Here is an 18,089-nt window from a genome sequence, read left to right as displayed (position 1 = left end):
GAAGAACTAGTGGTATACAGAATGAATAATTAAAATAGGTTATCAAAAATTGCCAAGATTTAATAAAAATATTAATTATAATTAAAGTTTATAAATTTCATAGAAGTAAACTTTAATCTTCATAAAATACAATTATCCACTAAAATAACTCACAAAGTAATGAAGCATATTCGAAATTGTTTCAAGCATTTTGAACATGATTAGAAACAAAAATCATATAAGCCATCTCAAATGTGTTCTCACAATTTTTATATTTCTATTTTATTTTCTTTCAGTTTACTCTGTCAATTATTTTATAATTTCTAAATAGCTTTACAATTCCTTGATAAACCTAGTAATTAATTACAAAGTATCAAATGTCTCTCAACATACAAATTTGAATTTTTTCTATGAATTAATGTTGAATAATCTATTTAGAAATCATTTTTTACTTTGTGCGTGTGAGAATGAAATACTATCTAAGTTTTTCTCTATGGAAGAGTGATATCTTACTACTGCATGGAGAAGTCCAGGTTCAATACAAAGCACCATAATACTAAATGACATTTTCTGGGTTAAGAAAACTATCGCTTCATATTCCATCAGTGGAATTTTAAATTAACATAAATTTTGTTTGGAACAATTATATCAACCAAGTCCTTTAATATGATTTATAGCCTTTAGCTAAATAAATTGATTTTAAAGAACTTATTCAAACACATATTCAATAATTCAACATTTAGAGAAGTTTTTAAGAAACTGTATTCTTTGCAGCATAATTGTAAAGTATCTTTTAAAACTTTAATTGTTGTCTCACAAAAAATATGAAGTTTCTCTGTCGATATCAAAAGTGTGATTTCAAAGGATATATGTATATATATATATATATATTTATTTATGGAAAATAGTCATAATTAGTGAGGTTTGTTGATTATATTATTTTCACATTCTACAAGGCTAACATTCTCTCATTTAGCCATAGAGGCAGCCAACCATTTACCCCAAAAATCAAACAACTGAGACCAGAAGATCACAAATTTGGTACTTCCCTAGACTACATAAAGATATATATCAAAAGTAATAATAATAAACCCCAAATCTGAAAAAATTTTCCCCCTCCAGAACACTTAAATAGATAGTGACAAACTAGAAATGTTCTGTTTATCCTCCAATGTAAACAGTTAAAATGTTTCTCTAAACCTGGGACATACCTCATAGCATGCAGCTCTGCCTGCAGAATAGTCTTTTTAATCTCCGCTTGAAACCTTTCCTTTTCTAGTGCAGGAATTTCATTTTTAAAACTCTTCTTTATTCCTTTGAGTCGTTCAATATTTTGTTTTTGTAACTCCATTGATATTTTATGTGAACAAACCGCACGCCAGATTTCCACTAAGCTGTCAGAATCTGCATTGGGGGAAAAGAACAATTGAAGTACCGTAGTATTTTTGATAAATAAAACAGACTAGAGATTCACATAAACTTATGATACACTGCAGAAAGGAATACTGAGGACCCACACATGGTACAATCTGCAGATAAAAAGAGAAGAAGCCCAAAACCTTGTGGAGAAGACAAGAAAGACATAAAAACAGACATTACAGACTCAGATTTTATTAGATCAAACACAGTTTTAATGTCGAATAAGCATGCAGGAATATGTCCTAATGGAAGAGATGCATAGGCATGAAGTGAGAACAAGAAATAGTTGGTCAGAGTGTAAAGAGGCACATTGCCAGTAGTCTACAGCAGCCTCTGCTGACTAAGGGGAGGCTTGGTATTTTCTGTTGAATCATGCCACCATTGCTGACTCATGTTAGGTGACACTTTTGTACTGGACTGTTGGTATCCTGGAACTATTGAACTGAACTGATGTTATCCTGACTGTGGAGATTAGAATCACCCCCAAAGAACTACTTTTTAAACAGGTACACATCCACTTGTCCTATTTCCAAACTTTTCCCCCTACCTTTTGACAGTGGCCTAAAAAGGTGATTGAAGCATTTGAGAACCCTTATTAAAGTGCTTATTAAAAATCTAAGATTATAAAACGTTGTGACATCATTTGAGAGGATGAGGTCTGACAAGATTTCTCAGTCATTAAAGTGTTTGTTATGCAAGCTATTTTAACTTGAAATTATACTTCAGTACCCAAAACTTAGCAGGTTTGTGGCTGTTTTTGTTTTTGGTTGTCATTGTTGTTTTTGTTGTTTACATTTTTAAGCTATGCATGATGGTACCTCCCATCATGTTAATGAAGGGGATACACAGACAGGAGGATACCTGGAGCTCACTGGCCTGCTAACCTAACTGAAGTGGTTAGCTTTGGCTTCAGTGAGAGTTGTTATTTCAAAAGAAATGAGGTTGAGAGCAATTAAGGAAGATGCATTACAGGCACACATACAGATAAGCATACACACATGCATGAGCACACAAACACACACATACACAAATACATTAATACCCACACTCATCAACATCTGAGCAAATAAGAATTAGATACATCAGCCTTAAGGGAGCTAACTCGGTGTATATGGATGTTTGCTGTGCAAGCATGAGAACCTGAGTTCAAATCTCTACACAAAAAGCACATATGACTACACATGTGCCTGTAAGCCCAGCCTCTGAGAGCTGCAGACAAGATTATTGTTGCTAGTGTGTCAACCTACCTTAAACCTCAGTGATAGAGCAGGACACCAGAACTTCTCCTCTAGTCTGTGCATGCAAACAGAGGCTCACAATCAGGTGTGTGCGCGCATGAACACACACAGACACATATGCGTGCATACACACGCACAGTTAATAAAAATAAAACATTTTTTAAAAATTACAGAAGACAATGTTAACGTAATGCAAGTAAAAGTGTGGAGGCAATAAAACAAAGCTGGGGTCTCAGAGCGCCTCCTCAAATACTGTATGGCAGAGCCATCATGAGGAGATTTACCATCCTTTACCAAAGTGACTCTGGAGAGTTGCTTCAATCCTTCAGTCTCATGAAGAAGTAACAAAAAGGCACAACCTACCAGTTTAATGTATTGGCTGACTGGCCTGTTCCATTTTGTTGTAACACGTGAGTCTAGTGTAACAACCCCAAGGCCACAGTGTCATGCTTGCTCTCTGAAGCTCAGAAGCTTGGTGGCAGCTCCTGCTGAGACAAGTTTTCTCTTCTTTGATATCAAGCAAGCCTGTGTCATGGGCAATACTCAGTCACCCTCGTCAACAGCACACACAGAGACTGCATGCAAAACTTTTACCTTTGTTCTGTCTCATGAGCTGTTCAATAAGGTGCAAAATAGTGTCATAACTGCATATCTCACAGGCCTCTACTTTTCCCTCAGATGATGAGAGTAGTTCGTTAAGGTCAAACATATGATTTCCTTCTTCTTTGACCTATAAAATGAATATTAGCAATTTCAGATCTCTTCACATTGTGCACCCTATATACTAAATATAAAGAAGAGACAGAATCCCATGTTTTACATAAGTAACAAGCAAGATGCTTCTGAAAGACCTGGTTTTGAAAGGAAAAACACCTTTTTTGTTTGTTTTGTTTTGTTTGTTTTTCCAGACAGGCTTTCTCTGTGTAGTCCTGGTGGTCCTGGAACTCACTCTGTAGACCAGGCTGGCCTCGAACTCAGAAATCTGCCTGCCTCTGCCTCCCAAGTGCTGGGATTAAGGGCGTGGGCCACCACTGCCTGGCAGGAAAAACACCTTTACTACTAGTGGCTTTAAAAAATGTCTTGGAAATAAATATTTGAATATAAGAAAAAATATTAATTTTTATTTTAATTTATACTATATTTCTAAGTCACTTTATAATATATTTCTTTGACTTTTCTACTGTACCAAACTAAATATGATTTAAAATTAATTTCCCCATACCTTTTTTTTTCCATTGGAAGTTTTCTTTGAAGACCTACAAAAACATAAAATCCTTTCAGATGAATATTAAATTTGTAAAATAATTCACAAAAAGTGTATTATCCCTATTCCTAAAACTTACCAGGTATCACAAATAAAATGTTTTTCTACAAAGGAGATAAGCTGTAGACAAGAAGAGGAACATTGATATACAATTGACACCACTAATACAATCATAAAAAGATGGAACTTACAACTGGAAACAAAACTCCAGTTAGCAGCAGGTACTGCTTCTACACAGGAGTTGAGTTCAGTAGCCAGAACCCATGCCTTTGAGTTGCTAACAGCCAACTCTAACTCCAGCTCCAGAGAGATATAATACCTGTGCCTTCTTCAGCCACCTGCACTCACATCTGCATACTCAACTACAAGCACAAACATGTACATGCATTTTAAAATACTGATAACAATAGTAATAATTTTTAAAATAATAAATATTGGTCAAGTATTATAACAGTTAAGATAATGGGAAAACATAATATCCTATGCCTTGTTTGATACAGGTAAATACACCAATATTTCCAGTGTCATTCTCAGCAAAAGAAAGTCTCACTCATATTTAGTAAAAACCTACTTTATTAATACTACTGTACTCCTTATAGGCATCAAACAAATACCTGTGAACAATGGAAAGGGTTAGCTGTTCTTAGGCCTTACTATGTAATTACCACCCATTGTCCTAAGCATTGGACTTGCTTTAAACTTATTTTAATTCCAAAGACAACATATTTCAGATTCTATAATTGTAAGAATTAAACACAGAAAGCCCATATGAACAGGTGACAGATTTTCTGAGTATGAGAATTCATGCTCAGAAATTCTGGAACCATAATTTATTCCATAATACTCTATCAAAATTTTCATCTTCAAGTAGATTTCAATGAAATAATAGATGGCCATAAATATCATCACACTTTAGTAAAAACTATACCTAATAATGTGAGATTTTCAACTAGATTTTTCTTTAGAAAGTATCTCACAGCCCAAATTCCCAGTTCTCCTGGCTCAGCCTCTTCAGTGTTGAGGAAACTGTTAGGTAGCACTTTTATTTTTGAAATCTAAAAAGACATGGACTGACACAATCATTCAGTTGTTAAGTCCCCAAGTTGCAAGTATGAGGACCTGAGTTTGATTTGCCAGAAGTTGTGAGGGACAAAAAAATGTAGCCAAATGTGGTGCGGTGTGTACTAGGGATCCAGCACTGGGGAGACAGAAATGGGAGGGTGCCTGGAAACCTTGTCTACCCACTGGTAGAGGGGAAGAATAAAACTTTTCCTGGATACTGCACTGGTGTCCAGTTACTGACTCATAATTCTGCTCTCTGAACTGAAAATGGTCTGAGAATAAGACAGAGGCAGAGAGATGTACCAACCCTGTCATTCATGCAAAAGTAAGTTTTGCAACAGTGAATTAGTCATCATTGTTTTCAAATCAAACATGCATATTAAAAGAACTCATGGCTTCACTTTGTCCAAAATGGTACAGTGAGTCCCATGAAACAGTTGTGCATTTGCAAGAAAAATGTAGGAAATTTAAGAATAAATGGATACATTATTTTTCTGGGAGGAGTTCCAGGGGCTATAAAAACATAAAATTTACAAACTGCATTCAGCTTTTCTATATACGTCCTACCAATTCCAGTCCACATAAATTAGTAAACACTAAAGCTTCCCATGTGTCTTTAATGAAGTGGAAATAGTTGGAGGAGAAACAGAGTCTTGCTGCTTTTTTAGCCTATGTTTCTCCAATGGTTTTCACATTTAAATGCTCAACCTATACAACCTATTAAGGCACACATTATAGAAATAAAGATAGGCACAATGACATATAGATTCTCTGTGTGTGTGGGGGGGAATGTCTGTGTGTGTGTGTGTGTGTGTGTGTATGTGTGTGTGTGTTTGTGTGTGTTGTCTGTATGTTAAGTGTCAAGATGGATTTGGATTTTCTATGTATCTCTGCCTGAGCCTGTCCTACTATAAATTCAGGCTGACCAAAACCTTAAGGCAATCCTCATTTCTCAAGTTTATAGTAGTTTATAGTGTTAAGGATGCTAGGTACTTACCATCAAACAAAGATTAAATTAAAAAACCTTGCATAAAACGGATAACTGAAGAGAAAAAGGTGTTTTCAAAATGCACTTTCATTTAACATTGCATTTTAAAGAAAATGAATAAAACATGTCAACATTAAAAACTGGTTATGCAATTCATTTTAATCAAACAATAACAGATGGATTTTCAAACCTATGCTTTAAAGAAACTCTGATATTAACAATCTTCTTCTAGTATTAACAACAAACAGAATCAGATAATGAATGTAAACCTTTGGCCCATATCAAAAATTACTGATGAATCTGCATAAACAATTTTTTTTTTGGTTTTTCAACACAGGGTTTCTCTGCATAGCCATGCTGTCCTGAAACTCACTCTGTAGACCAGGCAGGCCTCCAACTTTCAAGTGCTGGGATTAAATGCATGTGTCACCACTGCCCAGCATATAAACATTTTAAATTGGATAATGGCTTCTTTATCTATTGAAACTATGTTTTGATATCCTAATTAATATATTTATTTGTTCTTCATACCAACTAAGTGGATCTTTTTACTATACTGTATAAAAAAGAGTAAATAAATGTGGAGATTTCAGTGTTCTATATTTAATAATTGTAAGGATTTTGAAAATTTAATTAAATATTTTCTTGACGATAAATCACATATAAAGAAATGGGTGAGATTGAACTTATACTGATTTATCAGCAGGCAATAGGAGCTATAAAATAACATACTGTCAATAATCATTCACTTCCCTTAATGTGAGAAAACTGCATCAATAAATGGATCCATGAAATTAAGTGCAAAACCACTGTATTTGCTTTCCTACAGATAATAGTTTTATTCCTGAGACTGCTGTCATTTTTATATGTGGGAGTGTGTGGTTTTTTGTGAGAGTCTGAATATTGTATGTGTGTGCATGTGTGTAGTGTGTGTGTGTGTGTAGTGTGTGTGTGTGTGTACATGTACTTTCTAAATATTCTTCAGTAGATGTCATTTGATGGATAGCTCCCTTGACACACTCTACAAGTACTGAGAAATAGTACAGGTCAAGGAAAAGGTTAGTGCAGAGAAGCAAAACTTTTATGCTTAAACAACCCAAAGTCAATAACTTTGTGCTATATTGTAAAGACACTGTCAAAACATTGTTTACAATTGTAATTTCCAATCAAAACTCCCTTTTACCCCAGGTTCTAGAATGTTAGTTGTCACATGAGTTTGCCAACTGTGGTTGTCTTTTACAAAAAAAGAAAAAAAAACAAAACATGTCCACCAAATTGGAAAACATAACATATGATTGATTGATTATCAGCATCTTATGATCATGGAAGTATGATGGTGCTATGCTTAAGAAGTATCCAACATGGTCATCATTCCTATGAGCATTACTAGAGAGTAACATCTACTGTTAAATACCACGGTGGCCTTACCCATCATCTTCTTGATTCTCCTCAACAGGAACAGGTTGCTCTTCAGTTTGTCCATCCTGTTTTTGTAGACCTAGGGCTGCAGCACTCTGATTCGGTTTTTCTGCTTCATGAACCACACTGTTCATCAGGTTTTCAGGCACCTCAGTTTGACTTTTATTTGCTGATGTGTTTGCCAAATTAGGATTCAGGTTTTCTGATACACAAATTGCACTGTGATTTTCATTTTCTGAAGCATGAACCACACTTTGAAACTGGTCTTCTGATGAATGCAACCAACTGTCATTCAGGTTTTCTGCTGATCGCAACCCGATAACTTTCTGCTTATCAGCTTCTTCAGTGACCTTTAATGAAAAATTAATATTAAGAATAACTGACTTTAATTGTTTTATTTCTCTTAAGGGAAAGAGTATCTTTCCTGTATGTATGTCTGTGTATGGGTGCTTGGACTGGTACCAGAACCTCCAAGAGAGAAGCGAGAACACTTAACTGCTGAGACATCTCTCTAGCCCAAGTAACTGATGTGTTTCAATATACAAACTTTCCTTCAATTATTTTATCAATTCACTCATTAGTTTCCCTGATTTTTCTTTCCTTAACTTAGAAATGGTTTGTTTAGCTACAAAGTCCAAGTTATACTGTATTATCACAGGGAAAACAAAGGAGCAGGAACCTGTGGTAGCTAGCCATAGGTCATCCACAGACAGGAACAATGAATGCATGCATGCTAACACTACAGTCAGTCCAGACTGCAATAATCCTGGGCCCAGCCCAAGAATGGGGCAGTGCAAATTCACAGTAAGTCTTTCAAACCCAGTGACCCAAATTCAGAAAATCCCTCACAGGAATGACTTCAGGCCAACTTAATCTAGGAAATTTCCCATTGAAGACACATTTCCAAACTGATTCTACATTGTGTCAGAAAGACAATCAAAACATCCCATAATAATGTACTTATTCTTACTATTAATAACTTTGAATACATTCAGAGTTATTCAACAACACACACAGTACAGTTTGAGAAATTCTTTCTCACAATCCAAATTGCCCTCAAACATTTTAGCTGCTAAATGGAATTTGTATAGTGCATTACAGTTTTACATCCATTTGTCAACTGATGTGCATTAAGGCAGTCTTCATCTTTGGGCTATCATGAATAATACTGCTCTGAAAATCTCTAATTGCAAGACTTTTTATGGATATATGTTTTTGTTTCTCCTTGGAATGCAGTGATAAGTCGAATTGTTGTGCTCTTGGATTCCATTCACTTTAACTGTTAAGAAATTTACAACATGTTTGAAGTATAATATTCAATATTGCATTCACTCCAGTTGTGTGGGATGGTTCTATTTCTCTACATCTTCAACAATACTTATATTTGCATTTAAAAAACAGAATTATAACTACTACAGAAGTATGAAGTGGAATCTGCTGGTTTAAGTTTACTTTACCCTAAGTTTAATCATGTTGGGTATCTTTAACTGTTTTTTTTTTCAGCAATTTCTGTTTATTCAGAAAAACATATATCCAAAATATTGTGAATTTCAAAAGGATTCTTTATCATACTATGGAATACATCTATATATATTATGAGATATTTATGATATATAAATAACAATTATGAAAACATGATTTTTAGATCTACTCAAAATCTTGTGTCTTGTGTCTTATCTGTATTTTATCATTTCATTTCTAGCATGAAGCTCACAATTCTTAGTTTGTGGAAGCTCAAGTTATCAATTTATTCTTTCCCTAGGCACAATTTTATTGAAAAATTCATTTATGCATATAATGTGTTTTTATCAAACTCACTCTCCATTTTCTTATTTCCAATTTCTCCCCTATTTTATACAACTTCAATTTTGTTCCCTGCCCGCGTGTATGTGTGTGTTTATGTGTGTGTGTGTGTGTGTGTGCGCGCGTACACACATACCTGATTGTAGGCAGTGTTGTGTGCATGTCTGTTTCAAAACCCAGGAGTCTAATTAGTGCTGCTTGTGTACACAAGAGTGTAGAATCATCTATTGGACATGGGTAGCTTTGCAGTGGGAGCATATTTGAAGAAAAGTTACTCAACCTTGTTCAACAGCCATTAATTACCAAATAGATTCTCAGACAGGGATGGGGCTTTTTGACTGAGATTTTGGCTGGCTTCATCTTGTACAGGTGTTGTACATGAAGTCAGAGCTTCTGTGAGCTCATGTATGCAATTGTCCTACTGTGATCAATAAATAAAACATTATTGCACCCTTTCGCCTGGGGCAGAAACTAGCTGGTCTGCTTCTGTAAAGACACTATATCCTGACCAACCTCAAGGAACCACTGCACACAGAGCATCAAAGGAACCAATGCACTCAGAGCAGCAGGATTTCAGGATCCCAGAGGTGGCCTGAGTCCCAGAAGTTCTTCCACCCAGGAGCTCAGGATCACAGGATCACAGGATCACAGAGACATCTGGACTCTCAGGAGTCCTGACACAAGCAAGATAACTGGAAAGAGAGGCTCAACTCAGAGACAATGAGTGCAGATAGCACTAAAGTTAACCACATGGCAAAAGGCAAGTGCAAGAACATAAACAACAGAAACCAAAGTTACTTGGCATCATCAGAACCATATCCTCCCACCATAGCAAGCCCTGGACACCCCATCACACTGAAAAAGCAGGATTCAGATTAAAAATCACTTCTCATGATGATGATACAGGATTTTAGGAAGGAGATAAATAACTCCTTTAAAGAAGTACAGGAGAACACAGGTAACCAAACAAGCAAACAGGTGAAAGAATTAAACAAAACCATCAAGGATCTAAATATGAAAGTAGAATCAATAAAGATATCTAAAAAAAAAAGACTACCTTGGAGATAGAAAACCTAGAAAAGAGATCTGGAGTCATAGATGCAAGCATCACCAACAGAATACAAGAGATAGAAGAGAGAATCTCATGTGCAGGAGATAGCATGAAAAACATTGACACAACTGTCAAAGAAAATGAAAAACCCAAAAAGTTCCTAACACAAAACATCAGGAAATTCAGGACACAATGAGAAGACCAAACCTAAGGATAATAGGTATAGATAAGAGTGAAGATTCCCAACTTAAAATGTCAGTAAATGTATTTTAAAAAATCATACAAAAAACTTTCCTAACCTAAAGAACGAGATGTCCATGAACATAGAAGAAGCCTACAGAACTCCAAATAGACTAGACCAGAAAAGAAATCTCTCCTGTCACATAATAATCAAAACACCAAATGTAAAAAAATCAAAGAAAAAATACTAAAAGCAGTAAGGGAAAAAGGCCAAGTAACCTATGAAGGCAGACTTATAAGAATTACACCAGATTTCTCACCAGAGTCTATAAAGGCCAGAAGATCCTGGACTGCTATCATACAGACCCTAAGAGAACACAAATGCCAGCCCAAACTACTATACCCAGCAAAACTCTCAATTAATATAGATGAAGAAACAAAGATATTCCATGACAAAACTAAATTTACACTATATCTTCCAGCAAATTCAGCACTTCAAAGGATAATTGATGGAAAACTCCAACACAAGGAGGGAAACTACAATCTAGAAAAAGCAAGGAAGCAAGGAAGCTTCCAACAACTCTAAAAGAAGATAGCTAAGAAACATAATTCTAATTCTAATAAAAACATTTAACAAGAAGCAACAATCATTTTCCTTAATATCTTTTAACATCAATGGACTCAATTCCCCAATAAAAAGATGTAGCCTATCAGACTGGATACATATACAGGACCCCAAATTTTGCTGCATACAGGAAACAAACCTCAGTGACAAAGACAAACACTACCTCAGACTGAAAGGATGGAAAACAATTTTCCAAGCAAATGGTCCCAAGAAAGATGCTGGAGTAGCCATTCTAATATCAAATAAAATTGACTTTCAACCAAAAGTAATCTAAAAAGATAAAGAAGGACACTTCATACTTATCAACGAAAAAATCTACCAAGATGAAATCTCAATTCTAAACATCTATGCTCCAAATGCAAGGGCACCCACATGCAAAAAGGAAACGTTACTAAAGCTCAAAGCACACATTGCACCTCACACAACAATAGTGGGGGATTTCAACACCACAATCTCAGCAATGGACAGATCATGAAAACAGAAACTAAAGAGAGACAGTGAAATTAACAGAAGCAATGAACCAACTGGATTTAACCGATATCTATAGAACATTTCATCCTAAAACAAAAAGAAATGTACCTTTATCTCTGTACCTCATGGTACCTTTTATAAAATAGACCATATAACTGGCCACAAAATGGGCCTCAACAGATACAATAAGATTGAAATAATCCCTTGCATCCTGTCAGATCATCATGGACTAAGGTTGGTCTTTAATAATGACAAAAACAATGAAATGCCCACATATACGTGGAACTTAAATAACGTTCTACTTAATGATGACTTGGTCAAAGAAGAAAGAAAGAAATTAACGACTTTTAAGAATTTAATGAAAATGAGGATACAGCATACCAAAACTTGTGAGACACAATGAAAGCAGTGCTAAGAGGAAAACTCATAGCTCTAAGTGCCTACAAAAAGAAACTGGAGAGAGGATACACTAAGAACTTGGCAGCACACCTGAAAGCTCTAGAACAAAAAGAAGCAAATTCTCCCAAGAGGAGTAGATAGCAGAAAATAATCAACCTAAGGGATGAAATCAACCAAGTAGAAACAAAAAGAACTATACAAAGACTCAAAAAAAAGAAAACCCAAGAGCTGGTTCTTTGAGAAAATCAGCAAGATAGATAAACCCTTAGCCAGATTACCCAGTGGATACAGACACAGTATCCAAATTAATAAAATCAGAACTAAAAAGGGAGACATGCCAGGAAGAGGTGGCTCACGCCATGAATCCCAGCACTTGGGAGGCAGAGGCAGGCAGATTTCTGAGTTTGAGGCCTGCCTGGTCTACAGAGTGAGTTCCAGGACAGCCAGGGCTACACAGAGAAACCCTGACTCGAAACCCCCCACTGCCCAAAAAAGAAGAGAGACATAACAACAGAAACTGAAAATATTCAAAGAACTACCAGATCCTACTACAAAAGCCTATACTCAACAAAACTGGAATAACTGGACAAAATGGACAATTTTCTAGACAGATATCAGGTAACAAAGTTAAATCATGAGCAGATAAATCATCTAAACAGTCCCATAACCCCTAAAGAAATAGCAGCAGCCATCAAAAGTGTCCTCACCAAAAAAAAAAAAAAAAAAAAAAAAGCACAGGATCAGATGGCTTTAGGGCAGAATTCTATCACACCTTAAAGGAAGACCTAATACCAATTCTCTTCAAACTATTTCACACAATAGAAACAGAAGAAACACTACCCAATTTTTCCCTTGAAATCACAATTACACTCATAGCTAAACCACAGAAAGACAGAACAAAGAAAGAAAACTTCAGACCAATATTCCTTATTAATATCGAAGCAAAAGTACTCAATAAAATTCTTTCAAACCCAATCCAAAAGCATATCAAAACAACCATCCATCATTATCAAGTAGGCTTTATCCCAGGAAAGAAGGGATGGTTCAATATTCAGAAATCCATCAACATAATCCACTATATAAGCAAACTCAAAGAAAAAAAACCACATAATCATCTTACTAGATGCTAAGAAAACATGTGAAAAAATTCAACATCCCTTTATGGTAAAAGTCTTAGAAAGATCAAGAATTCAAGGTCCATACCTAAACATAGTAAAAGCAATATACAGCAAGCCAGTAGCCAACATCAAACTTGAGAGAAACTTGAAGCAATCCCACTAAAATCAGGTACTAGACAAGGTTGCTCACTCTCTCCCTACCTATTCAATATAGTACTGGAAGTCCTAGCCAGAGCAATTAGACAACAAAAGGAAGTCAAAGAGATACAAATAGAAATGGAAGAAGTCAAAATTTCACTCTTTGCAGATGATAAGATAGTATACTTACGTGAACCTAAAATGTCTGACAGAGAACTTCTAAACCTGATAAACAACTTCAGCAAAGTGACTGGATATAAAATCAACTCAAACAAATCAGTAGCCTTCCTTGACTCAAAGGATAAACAGGCTGAGAAAGAAATTAGGGAAATGACACCCTTCACAATAGTCACAAATAATATGAAATACCTTGGAGTGAACCTAACCAATCAAATGAAAGATCTGTATGACAAGAACATTAAGTCTCTGAAGAAAGAAATGTAAGATGATCTCAGAAGATGGAAAGATCTCCAATGCTCCTGGATTGGCAGGATTAATTTAGTAAAAATGTCCATCTTGCCAAAAGCAATCTACAGGTTCAGTGCAATCCTCATAAACATTCTTAATCAATTCTTCATAGAGATAGAAAGAGCAATTTGCAAATTCATGTGGAATAACAAAAAAAAAAAAAACAGGATAGAGAGAACTATTCTCAACAATAAAAGAACTTCTGGAGGAATCACTATCTCTAACCTCAAAAAGTACTACAGAGCAATAGTGATTTAAAAAACTGCATGGTATTGGTACAGAGACAGGCAGGAAGATCAGTGGAATAGAATTGAGGATCCAGAAATGAACCCTCACACCTATGGTCACTTGATCTTTGACAAAGGAGCTAAAGCCATCCAGTGGAAAAAGGACAGCATTTTCAACAAATGGTTCTGGTTCAACTGGAGGTCAGCATGTAAAAGAATGCAAATCAATCCATTCATATCTTCTTGTACAAAGCTCAAGTCCAAGTGGATAAAGGACCTTCACATAAAACCAGATACACTGAAATTAATAGAATAGAAGATGGGAAGAGCCTCGAATACCTAGGCACAGGGGAAAAGTTTCTGAACAGAACACCAATGGATTATGTTCTAATATCAAGAATTAACAAATGGAACCTCATAAAATTGCAAAGTTTCTGTAAGGAAAAGGACACTGTCAGTTGGACAACATGGCAACCAACAGATTGGGAAAAGATCATTACTAATCCTACAACCAATAGAGAGCTAATATCCAATATGTAGATATTAGAACTCAAGAGATTAGACTCGAGAAAAAAATAACCCCATTAAAAATGGGGTACATAAGGAAACAAAGAATTCTCAAGGAAAGAACGTCGAATGGCAGAGAAGCACCTAAAGGAATGTTCAATATCCTTAGACTTCAACAAAAAACAAATCAAACAAACAAACAAACAAAAAAAACAACCCTGAGATTGACCTTACACCAGTTAGAATGGCTAAGATCAAAAACTCAGGTGATAGCAGATGCTGGCGAGGATGTGGAGAAAGAGGAACAGTCCTCCATTGTTGGTGGGATTGCAAGCTCATACAACCACTGTGGAAATCAGTCTGGTGGGTCTTCAGAAAACTGGACATAACATTACCTGAAAACCCAGCTATACTACTCCTTGGTTCACACCCAGAAGATGCTTCAACATATAACAAGGTCATATGCTCCACTATGTTCATAGAAGCCTTATTTATAATAGCAAGAAACTGGAAAGAACACAGATGCTTTCAACAGAGGGATAGATGCAGAAAATATGATACATTTACACAATGGAATATTTCTCAGGTATTAAAAACAAGGAATTTGAGAAATTCATAGGCCAATGGATTAAACTAGAAAATATCATCCTGAGTGAGGTAACCCAATCACAGAAGAACACACATGGTATGCACTCACTGATAATTGAATTTTATCCTCAAAGCTCACAATATCATGGAGTTTATTACTCCATGGGGAGAGCAACAATACCAATCAACCAGATATCCCAGGGTCTAAATCATCAGGCTGAGAGCACATAGAAAGGAACCCATGGCTCCAACTGTATATGTAAGGGAGGATGGCTTTGTCAGGCATGGAGTGGAAGTACTTGGTCCCATGAAGCCTGGATGCCCAAGTGTGAGGGAATTCATGGGTTAGGAGGTGGGAGTGGAAAAGTGGGTGAGGGCACATCCTCATAGAAGCAGGAAGAGGGTGAATGGGATAGGGGGTTCCTGGGTCTGGGGGGATAGGGAAAGGATATCATACCAGAAATGAAAATAAAATATCCAATAAAAAATAAAAATGAAATAAAATAAAAACTCTATTGCAGATGTCTATTATCTACTGCTTACACTCCTTCTGTCCTCTATTAAATAATCCCAAAATCTTGGGAGGAAAATGAGTGGTATTGATTGTAATGCACTCAACAGCTACTGTTCTCTGTATTAATCACCATCTGCAAAAAGAAATTCCTTCAATGAGGGTTGAGAGATACACTAATCTATGGGTATAAAGATGGGAGCTTAACGGACAATTTAGTACAATGATCTTACTGAAAAATAATAGTATTAGGTCTTCCCTATATTTATGACCATGCCAGTCAGAAAGTTTTGGCCTAGTTAACAATATCAGAAACGGATTCCATCTTGCAGAGTGAGTATTAAATCCATGTCATTTATGCCACTATCACACCAGTGAGCATAGCTTGCCAGTTCAATCACTACTAGGCTATCCATTTTAAAATCAAGGTTCAGTGGCATATCTAAGGACTGTTTCTGACACAAAATCATAAAATTTTTCTTGTTTCAAAACTTCAAATTTCTCTATTCTAGCTCTCGAATTTACATCCATGAGCTAAATTTTATAGATGGATAGATGGCGTGAGGTAAATATTTTCAATCTGTAAGTATTATATATATATATATGTAGAATATATAAGTGTGGTCTTTGCACCTTACCCAGCTTTGCCAAATTGCCTTGGGACTTCTGTAAACGCCAACTGACCAAAAATCAGGTTTAATTTTCTGGGCTCTCAATTGTATCCTACTGGTCTACAAGCCATTATTAGAGTCTCTTCCTCATTAGATTTTGAACAGTAAATTTGAAGATAAGACATTAAATGTAATCTAATTAAGTTTCTTTTTTATTAAGTAATTTAACATTTGCATCATTTCCAATGTTAGAATTAACTTACCATTTTCTGAAAAAAAAAACACTATATTTGATGCTACTGCAAATGGAATTTTTGTAATTTCATTCTTTCTGGTGTGCAAAAAGAAAACTGATTTTTACAATGAGGTTATATACAGTTAATTTTCCAAACTCCTAATTAGTTCAGAAGTGTGTTTATATAATATATATATACATATATCACATATATGTATATATAAATTAATTAATTAATGTGCTTAATTCCTATATGCCATGTTATATTATCCATAAATAAAACACATTTATTTATTTTTATTAGATATATTCTTTATTTACATTTCACATGTTATCCCGTTTCCTGGTTTTCACCTCAGAAACTCCCTATCCCTTCCCATCTCCTCCTGTTTCTTCAAGGGTGTTCCCTACCCACCCATGAAATGAAGGTACATCATACCAAAACTTTCTACAATGAGGTTATATATATTTAATTTAACAACTGATCACCATTCAGGAAATGATCCCATATCCATAAATATATGACCAGCAGTAATCAGAGTCAGAAAGACACTTAATAATGGACAAGAACATGGAGAAACATGAGGAGGAATAGAAAGATGGGGGAAATGAAAGAGGAGACATGAAGTTGGGAAGGGATCCCAAAGATATGTTGGATGTCAAGAATATATGCTTTAAAAAATTATCCATATGTGTGAGATTCACAAATAATAGATAACATCCATTTTAATGTTATTAGAATTTTAGGGTTATTAGCCCTCTATCAGCATACATGCATATGTATGCATATATGTATGTTTGCATGTATGTATGTCCGTGTGTATGTATTTTAGACAGACAAGATAGTTTCATGGGTATAGGTAGCTGACACCAAGCGTGATAAGAACACACACAGTATGAGGAGAGAACCAAGTCCTGCAAGTTGTCACTATTCCATACTCAATGGGGCAGTCCTATGACAACACACATCTGATTAGCTAAATTTAATTTTTAAAAAGTATCATTTTTAAATTGTTAATTTATTCATTGTTACATTTCTATGCATTGGAGTTTTGCTTGTATGTATCTCTGCAGAGTGAATATGCCTGCTATTGCTCATGGGATGTTTCTCATGGTACCTCAAGTATTCCTGTACAACCTTACTTGACAAAGAATAATAATATTCTGAGTACAACTGACTTACCAAACTTGTACCATCCAACATCACCTGAGGCTGTTCTGAATCTTCTGTTGGGGGTTCTGGTTGTACTTTTATCTTCAGGTTGCCAAGTTTTGGTCTAAAAACCATATTTTAAAATAATTATACTCAAAGATCAACTTTTACAAAACAGAGTTCCTGAAAGGTGCAGATAGTTTTTCTAAAATTATTCAAATTAATGGATTGGTAACCATCAATTTTTTTTAGCTGGGCTTGAAAATTTTGCCAAGATAAAATATACAAAATGTAAAGAATAATTGCCTATCCTAATTCTGGGAGAAGTCCCTGGCTTGTAAAAACTTGACAATTACAACCTACTTTTACATATAGATCCTAGCTTTTCAGGTCCATATAAATTAACAAACACTACCCGGGTGGTGGTGGCTCATGCCTTTAATCCCAGCACTTGGGAGGCAGAGGCAGGCGGATTTCTGAGTTCGAGGCCAGCCTGGTCTACAGAGTGAGTTCCAGGACAGCCAGGGCTACACAGAGAAACCCTGTCTCAAACAAACAAACAAAAAAAAAAAAACAAAAAAAAAACACTAGAATCTTTCATTGTGTACAATATAGTAAAAAGTGTGACAGAGAAG

At 35.5% G+C, this 18,089-nt stretch overlaps 1 protein-coding gene across 2 annotated transcripts in view; it reads right to left on the bottom strand.

Annotated features, from left to right (window-relative positions):
• LOC143439615 (uncharacterized) overlaps positions 1-18,089 on the bottom strand; it is a 47,182-nt gene that overhangs the window by 15,728 nt on the left and 13,365 nt on the right. For both annotated transcript variants that reach the window (XM_076925943.1, XM_076925942.1), the window contains exons 5-9: positions 17,485-17,578; positions 7,379-7,719; positions 3,859-3,892; positions 3,231-3,366; positions 1,191-1,383 (exon numbers count right to left, since the gene is read on the bottom strand). In XM_076925943.1, the coding sequence (XP_076782058.1) occupies positions 1,191-1,383; positions 3,231-3,366; positions 3,859-3,892; positions 7,379-7,719; positions 17,485-17,578 (798 nt within the window). The remainder of the gene's footprint in view (positions 1-1,190; positions 1,384-3,230; positions 3,367-3,858; positions 3,893-7,378; positions 7,720-17,484; positions 17,579-18,089) is intronic.

This window comes from Arvicanthis niloticus, chromosome 27, assembly GCF_011762505.2.
Source record: "Arvicanthis niloticus isolate mArvNil1 chromosome 27, mArvNil1.pat.X, whole genome shotgun sequence".
Lineage (NCBI taxonomy): Eukaryota > Metazoa > Chordata > Mammalia > Rodentia > Muridae > Arvicanthis > Arvicanthis niloticus.
The sequence above is the reverse complement of the archived record's forward strand: the minus strand, read 5'-3'. Positions and strand labels throughout refer to the sequence as shown.